The sequence below is a fragment of the Strongylocentrotus purpuratus genome, unplaced genomic scaffold, assembly GCF_000002235.5.
Source record: "Strongylocentrotus purpuratus isolate Spur 01 unplaced genomic scaffold, Spur_5.0 spur5_scaffold_12, whole genome shotgun sequence".
Classification (NCBI taxonomy): domain Eukaryota; kingdom Metazoa; phylum Echinodermata; class Echinoidea; order Camarodonta; family Strongylocentrotidae; genus Strongylocentrotus; species Strongylocentrotus purpuratus.
The window spans coordinates 32,537,581-32,546,184 of NW_022145597.1; the positions used below are offsets into that span (position 1 = coordinate 32,537,581).

At 37.2% G+C, this 8,604-nt stretch overlaps 1 protein-coding gene across 1 annotated transcript in view; it reads right to left on the minus strand.

Moving 5' to 3' along the window:
• LOC575120 overlaps positions 1-6,800 on the minus strand; it is a 10,604-nt gene extending 3,804 nt beyond the window's left edge. Inside the window, exons 1-7 of the mRNA XM_030981495.1 lie at positions 6,485-6,800; positions 5,815-5,992; positions 5,159-5,200; positions 3,626-3,837; positions 2,021-2,110; positions 1,260-1,401; positions 498-686 (exon numbers count right to left, since the gene is read on the minus strand). Coding sequence (XP_030837355.1) covers positions 498-686; positions 1,260-1,401; positions 2,021-2,110; positions 3,626-3,837; positions 5,159-5,200; positions 5,815-5,992; positions 6,485-6,742 — 1,111 coding nt within the window. The 5' untranslated portion in view covers positions 6,743-6,800. The remainder of the gene's footprint in view (positions 1-497; positions 687-1,259; positions 1,402-2,020; positions 2,111-3,625; positions 3,838-5,158; positions 5,201-5,814; positions 5,993-6,484) is intronic.
• Positions 6,801-8,604: the final 1,804 nt, after the last annotated feature.

Below are 8,604 nucleotides of genomic sequence, written 5' to 3' on the forward strand. Positions count from 1 at the left end.
TCTGTTGAGGGAGCTTCTAGGTGCATTAATTTGATCAAACGATCGAGCGAGTGAGCGCAGCTAGGGAATAAAAATAATGGGTCATATTTATCTTTTCATGTTCCATCCCCGAGCCCCTTCCTTCCTTCTCTCTCTCTCTCCCTCTCATTCTCTACCTCGTTTTCTATCTCTCTCTCTCTCTCTCTCTCTCTCTCTTTGTCCCTCTCTTTCCCTCCCATTCTCTCTCTCTCTCTCTCTTTTCTACTCCCTCTCTCTCTCTCTCTTTCTAGTGCTCTCTCTCTCCTTCCCACTCTCTCTCTCTCTCTTTCTCTCTCTTTCTCTCTCGATCTCTTTCCCTCCCATTCTCTCTCACTATCTCTCTCTCTCTCTCTTTCTCTCTCTCTTTTCTACTCTCTCTCTTTTTCTTATGCACCCTCTCTCTCTCTCTTTTCTCTTTATTCAATTGGGGACACGCGATGTACCGCCCTCTCATGGCTATATACGCCTCTATGGCTTACCTATAGCGTCCTGTGCGTTCCTCCAGACTGCATACCCTGTCAGAGCAGTCATCATGTTCTTAGCGACGCTCTCACGAGTATCTATCCAGCTAGGATCACATAATCCTGCAGCTACATAGTCCTCAAACCTTGTCCAATACTCTGCCTTAAAGACCTCATCTATCTCATCAAGACCAGTGTGGATCGGTTCTAGAAAATATCGAAACAGAATTATGATTTGACGACAAGTCTAATTGAAAGGTGAATGAAACGGGCTTGTGGCACGAGATATGAACTACTTTTTTCAGTTTACGGGTTTGCTAAAAAAAAAATGGACAAACAGATCTGAATATAACCTCGATTTGGCGAACTTACCACTACACTAAAATCTTTTAGAAATCTTGGACGGCGTATATTGGTTTTCTGATAAATGTACAATTTATTTATTTACGATTGGAACAACACAATGACGACGTATATTCAACAAATTTCATTCCATTATCACTTTTCGCTACACACTTTTATATCACCTTAATATTGATATGTGTACCCCGGTCATTGGATTCAAGTTTGTCCACATACAAAGTATGGCCATTATCCGGGTACCCATTTAGCACGATATAAATGGAGAGCGGCAGATGTGGACTAATGTCTTACCCAACGACATTAATGCTGGGCTTGGATTCGAACCCTCAACTCTTAGACTATTAAATACATGTAGTAAAGTGAATGAGCCACCATACTACGACACTATGCTAACCATACCCCGATACCTAAACCTACCAAAACTACCAGATGTGAAGGTGTGGGTTTTGGAACCGAACTTCATCCCAGATCCTAGGTTAGCCTTGAATTCTTCCATATCAACAGCTAGACCAATACTGTAACCCATGAAGCCAGCTCGTAGGGAGGTACTCTTCGCTACCTGCAGTGAATTCAATATGAACCCCATTTTGATAATTTAGTAAATGCTCCCCCCCCCTCAATTTTGTTTTAATAAACAAAATAAAAGAAGAAAAAAAAAGAAAACAAACTTGTTTTTATTTTGTTGTGCAAAAGGGTTATCCCCAAAAGTGACCTTACCCCCCCCCCCCCCCCCGTCACTGAACGAAATATCGGTTGGCCAAATTTTGAAATTTTCAGGCCGCCCCCCCCCCCCCCCCCCCCCTCCCCAAAAAATAATAATAATAATTAAAAAAATTGGGGTAATGAGTGACCCCAAAAAACTGACCTTACCCTCCCCCCCCCCCCCCCCCTAACGAAACGAAATATCTATCGGCCAAATTTTCAAATTTTGGGACACACAAAAAAAAATGCGCTCTTGCTCTTGAATCCGTTTATTCAGAACATAAGAAGAGGGGTGTACACTACTTCATAAACAGAGCAAGGAAATCATCTCGCAAACGGCGACACCCAAACAAAATCCAACATTGTGCTAGACGACTTGGATAAATCGTATTTGCATATTAGCTTACACGGACTGACTAGTTGCCAGTGTCACTAGTAACCTTGTCTTTATCTTTTTATAATTATCCTTCTCTAACATTTTCCCTGGCATAGTGGACGAATCCTTGTGTCTCTTCTTCATATCGCTCAATCTTCCTACTTCCGAGGTTAACTGACGTCACAACGTGCTATGGAGAAGAGAGAGAGAGAGAAAAAAAAAAGTCGTCACTGGGTAGATTTGGCTCAATAGAAGTGAGAAAATGCAAGTGAGAAAGTGACAAAATATTTGCACATAAGGAAACAAAACAATGAAGCTAATTACAAACATTTAAGTCATGTATGATATTGTTCAGGAGTTAGAATTAGAAAAAATAGAAAATGGAACGTAGAAAATGCATTCTACGGAAGATATTTTTGTTTATATTGTCAAAAAATTGATCAAAAAGGCCCAGTGCAATGTATTATTGTGCTACATTAATACAAAATCATTCTCCGCTCGTTGACTCAAGATATATATATATATATATATATATATATATATATATATATATATATATATACAGATATTTGATATATTATATTGTTCCTTCTCATGCTTATTTCTTTTCAAACGCGCATTTCTCTTTCCTTATCTTCTTCTTCTTCTCAACCCCACACGCAGCTCATCATTTAGTATTATTTTCTGTACTTCTTTTTGTCATTGTCTACTCTTTGTATTATGACCGTGTTCTTCTATCTTTGTCGTGTAAAGTATTGTCTTGTCCCTTTCTCGTCTCTGTTGGCATCCCCCTTTTTCTTTCCCCTATTTTGTAATTCCTTTTGTAGTTACAGATTAGTTAATTTAATTATTCATTATTCCTAAGTTTCATTTGAAGTGTTCACACTTGTACAAGCATTGCTTTTTAGTGGACCCCTCTGTTTCCAACATGTATTTCTTAAATTTGTTTTAAATGCTTATAATTGATTTGTAATGTTTTGTTGGAAACATGAAAGAATTTGAATTGAATTGAATTGAATTGAATATTAATAATAATCATTATTCATGTTAAAATTAAAATTGATTTTATTTTTTAATTATTAAAAATAATAAACAACTGGAAAAATATACTTCATGTACAACAACAGAGACATGACACTGAAAAGGAAGCCATCGAAAAGCAAAGCTTGTATCGGGTGTAATTACCTTAGATCACACGAACAAATATGATATAAAAAGATATAATCAAAATTACCAAAATGACCTTCTGAACCCGGTCATTCCGGAAGTATCTTGCGATATTATCAGTAAATTAAAAGTAAATATTTGATCTGTTATCGCTGTACTATACAATTAAAACAGCTGTGTCAATTCCAGTTGGCTGGGCAGGTTCTGTCACCAGGGAGTGGAAGATATCCACTCTAATGTGTAAAATAGTAATTGAATCCAGTGACTGCATGTATATGACATTCCGTTTCAATTTTTCCTTCGTAACCTTTTAACGATTTGTCTTTTTTAATAACTTGTAAATTGATGATGATCCCAAATTCTGGAAATTATTCTCCCGCTTGTTATTGTACTTTGATAAATACTTTGATGAATTTTCGATTATTGATTTTTTTTTTTTTTTTTTATATTCTTCTTTGTAAGTACTCACATATCAAAGATAATCAAAAAATAATGTGAATTCTGTTTCAATCAATTAATTTGATATATGTATACGTACTGTTCCTCTTCTCTGCACGAACTGCATATAGTTGGTTTCATTGTAGGATGCGGGCAGACTACAAGCCTCCACTACAAACCCATTGTCAAGGGGGTACTGTTCTTGTTCAGCTAGCTCCCAGTTATACCGAGCTTCTGCTTCTAAAGCAACTGTCTTGTTCTCGTAGTATACCAGTCCACGGTATTCAACCCCTGCCTGGATCGACTCATAGTCTAGATCATGCGAGGATTGGAAGAAATTTTGTATAATTTGATTTGATTTGATTTGATTTAGTGGTTTTTGCATCTTTTTTCTTTTTTCATCATACATTTTCATGAACATAATATGGTTTGATACAATATTTTAAGTGTATATAATTTTATACGGATAATAAACGAATTTAAACGAATATATTGAATGCATAATTGACATACATTAGATGCAGGAGGGCTACATGAATAAGCAAAGTAGCTTGACGTGCCCGCAGCCATCAACTTAGATACAACAACAATAACAAATACAAATAGAAAAGACTGACTTGCAGAGAAGAAAAGGAAAGGGGAGAGAAGGAGCGGCACTTTTGAAATATTCCACCAGTGAGTTTGAAGAAGAACAAAAAAAATCAATTGATCACGTCATAATCTGCTATTTTATATAAGACTTAAGGTGACTTTCTACAGGTCTATTCTTTTACAATATGTCAGGAGAGCTTGACATTTTGACGACAATTTTAGATACCCAAAGAAAGTTAGAAGTATACAGCACAATAACAAAAATAAATCGTTTAAGGCGAGTGCCCATATACCAAGACCATAAACTTCATATCATTACCCTAGACAACTACCACCAGGACAAATATCCCGGTAGAAATTACCAAAATAAGCCACTTGGGAGAAAGCACTTGTACAAATGATTCCAAAATATCCACAGATCTGTTACACGTGGAGACGTCCCACTTTGTGCATTTAAGAACAATCACAGCCAAAGTGATGGAGGTGCTTCATGAACATACCTTTAGTTTGCCCTCTTGAAAAGAATGCTTCCACATGAATATAGAATGTACCGCCGTTGCATAAAATAATGAACAGTTTACCTAACTTTCAAGAACACATATCCATTAGTCGTCACGATGGGTTTTACATTTTTGTTTCTTTCAAAAATATTTTTTTAGATTAAGGGTTATTATCCAGGGGTGGCTGTCCAAAATATCAGATTTGAAAATCTAAAAAGAACATTGAATTTCAGTTCGTGAAATTACTGTAAAGTATCGAAAATAGTCGATAATGGGATACCGAATCATAATCGTTTAAAATGAAACATGACCTTTTCGATCCTATCTCTCTCTACAAAACATTATTATTCAGGGTATTAGAACCTCAGAAGACTTCATTCCTTATAAAGGGTGTGTGACTGAAAATTAGAAAACCGTTTACTTTTCAGGGTGTATCCAATTTTATTGACTTGAAAGCTCCAAAATTGCATAGGTAGAAAGCGGTGATACGAGGTTTTAAAAACAATAGATTAGTAGTAAAATAACGATTTGTGACTACTCACTCTTGCTCTTAGAAAATCTCCCACGAATGATTTTTGCACTTCCTGTGTGACAGATGGAGAGGGGTACAGACAGACAAACATAAAAAGGAGAGAGAATAAGAGGAAGAGAGAAGGTAATAGACATGAAAGAGAAGGAGAAAGAAATACTCCAAAGATTCTCAAATGGCATTAGTTATGTTTTTAAATTAGCAGGTTGATACGTTTAACGGGCATAATATAACTGAAAGTACAACGAATGAATGTATGTGATCTGAAATTACAGGAGACAGTGACCTTCCATATTTAACTTATGTTTAGTATGGATTAAGTATGTTCTTGTTATTTCACACATATGTCCCACATATTTATTTAATATATCCATGGACATTAAAATATATGTTTAAAACAAATACATAGAAACCAATACATTTAAATTCAATTCAAATTAAAAAATACATGAACATACTAACCTTCGCATTGTTCTACAGAGGGAAATAAACTATCAAGTCGTGTTTTACATAACCATCTGGACTGTATGTATTATATTATTTAGGTAAATGTCATTGCGATTCATGTTTTATGCTTAAAGGTATTCTTGTACTGATACTGCTGTCCTGTCAAAATCTGGGTTTTTAAAAAAATTTACGTAATAAAGTTTTCAAGTCGACAATACTTACCCCTGATATTGCTTTCCTTCTCCAACTTTTGAACGTAACTTTGAGTCCCATGAAAGATGTCACGTGATGAGGTTGAGACGGAGCTCTGTCTATCGACATAGCTTACTTGGTCTGGTATAGCATAACCATACATTTCAATGCCCTTGTCGTAGGTGAAGTCAAATACACGGAATGTAGTCTGATAAAGAGACATAATAAAGGAGAGAGAGAGAGAGAGAGAGAGAGAGAGAGAGAGAGAGAGAGAGAGAGAGATTACATCAGTTATTTTGACAATGTGATAAAGAGACATGATAAGGAGAGGGTGTGGGAGAGAAAGAGAGAGATAGAGAGAGAGGGAGGGAGAGAGGGAGAGAGATGGAGTTGTATTAGTTAATTTCACGATGTGGAAAAGAGACATAATAACGGAGAGAGAGGGATGTGTGAGAGAGAGAGAGAGAGAGAGAGAGAGAGAGAGGAATCAAGATAAGGCAGAAAAGACAAAGACGAAGGGGGAGGAAGAAAGAGAGAAAGGGGAGGGCAGAGAGAGAGCGAAAGAGAACACAGAGAGACAGAGAGAGAGAGAGAGAGAGGGGGGGGGGGGAGGAGGTGAAAGACACACACACACACACACACACACACACACACAAATGAAGATATTGAAAGGGAAAGAAAAACAATTAGCAATGCTAACCTTGAGTCCTGGGTCAACGCCACCGTTGTTGATTTCTCCACCTTCTGGGTTTCCATCGATGATGTCATAACCAACGCCGAGAAAATTCTGAACGCCGGGTGGGGATGTCAAAGATGTCTTCATCTCGTCGTCAACAACTTCGACCTCATTGGCGGTGTCATCGATGAGGGATGCGTGACCTCCATGGAGTGCCGCAATCAGTAGGATACAAACGTATAGCAACATCTCTATTCTCTGTAAAAACAAAAAATATTTCATTTATGAAAGAATAAAAACATCGAATAACTACCTGCCTATAAAGACTGAAATTTTGGTTTCCCTTGGACAATTTTTCACTGAACCATGTTATTAAAGGAAGCTCTTCAAAGACCATCTTCTATAAATACAAAAGTATTCTTATCTTCCTTGAGTGGTCTTTACATAATAATGATAATACATGTATAATTATGATAATTTCAGTGAAATCCTCTCATTGTGCCTTCGAATTTTAGATTTCGTTTAGGGTAAGTGATTAATATTTCTTAAGTTCAGTAAGTTTGATATTTGAATATTGTTTTACCTGACTTATAAGAAGGCATGAACATGTATATGCTTGTAAGTAAGCAACTGGGGACTGACAGCTTTAAATCCACTCTGAGGGACTTGGTAATGGGGATTAATGTTTTATCAAATAACACGAGCATATTCACGAGCCCCCTCACATGAGCTATCGCGCCACCTCGTGTAGAAACCAAACTGACCGCGGAGCAATGTTTCACCTGAGCATGTGTCATGCAATCGATACAAAATACATTTCTATTTCCAAAATATCAATAACGTCATTTAAAAAAAAAAGCCTACAGCGCTGGAATGGACACAAAATAATGAATTACTTCACTAACTTCAGTGTATGAAGAAAACAAAAGAGTCCTAGCTACTTACCAATATTTGAATGTGAATTCTGAAAAAATATCTTCTCTCTCTTAAGTTGAGGAATCATATACAAGTACAATGGTTGAGTATGTTGATCACATGTAAGATACAGCATATGGGCAGGCATAGGGATGGGGTATGAAGGGTGTAAGCCCCCCTTCCCTTCTTTCTTTTAAACCAGGCCCAACATCACGATAGGCGAAAGAAAACATCATCCAAACAAACATCTCGTTTTGCGCCTAATGATATTAAGAACTTTTTTCTCTTCCAATTCAATGAAAACAGTAGATTCGATTTTGATTGAATACACCTCCTTTGAACAAATGTCCTGTCCCTAGTCCCCCAAGGGCAATATACAAATATTTAATCGTATGATATCCACATGTTCCATATCTGTTTTTCATTGGTTTCTTATCTAAGAATTTATTAATAGGTCATCGAGAGACTTGTATAAATCCATAAACACATGTTGAATTCACATGTCTTTGAGTGATAATCATTAAGTTATCAAGGTACCTTTAGGGATGCAAAGTTTTCGAAAAAATAAACCCAAATCTTGAGTGCTGGTCATCCGGTTGTAGGAAAATATCAAACACGATGTATCGTAAAAGCTACATACATTTAATTAAATTAAAAGCAATTAGTCATCCACATCATAAGCATTTTGTCCATTGTTGCTGCTTAATGGCTGAATATAATAAAGAGAGACAGACAGAGAGAGGGCGTGAAAGAGAGAGAGAGAGAGAGAGAGAGAGAGAGAAAGAGAGAGAGAGAACAGGAAGAGAGAAAATAGAGAGCGAGGGGGATAGGAGGTAGAGGCAGAGAGGGAGAGAGAGAGGGAGTGAGGAAGAAGGAGGGAGAGAGAGAGAGGGAGAGTGGAAGAGAGAGAGAGGGAGAGAGTGGGAGAGAGAGATAGAGAGAAAGAGAGAGAGAGAGAGAGAGAAAGAGGGAGGGAGAGGAAAAAAGAATAGATACTAAGATGGTATAGGATGGTATAGAGAAGCAATAATCACTTAAAATAATTGGTATGATTGGTATGAAGTACGGCGCCAATACTTTATCAAAGTAGGCCTATAAGAATAATCAAAGTCACTCAGAGCAGTAGCATAGCATAGGTCTAACCATCAAGGGGGTACTGGTGTCATGTGGGGGGGGGGGGGGCATTGGTATCACCTGTGTATACAATGCGAAAAAACATCGTCATCGAG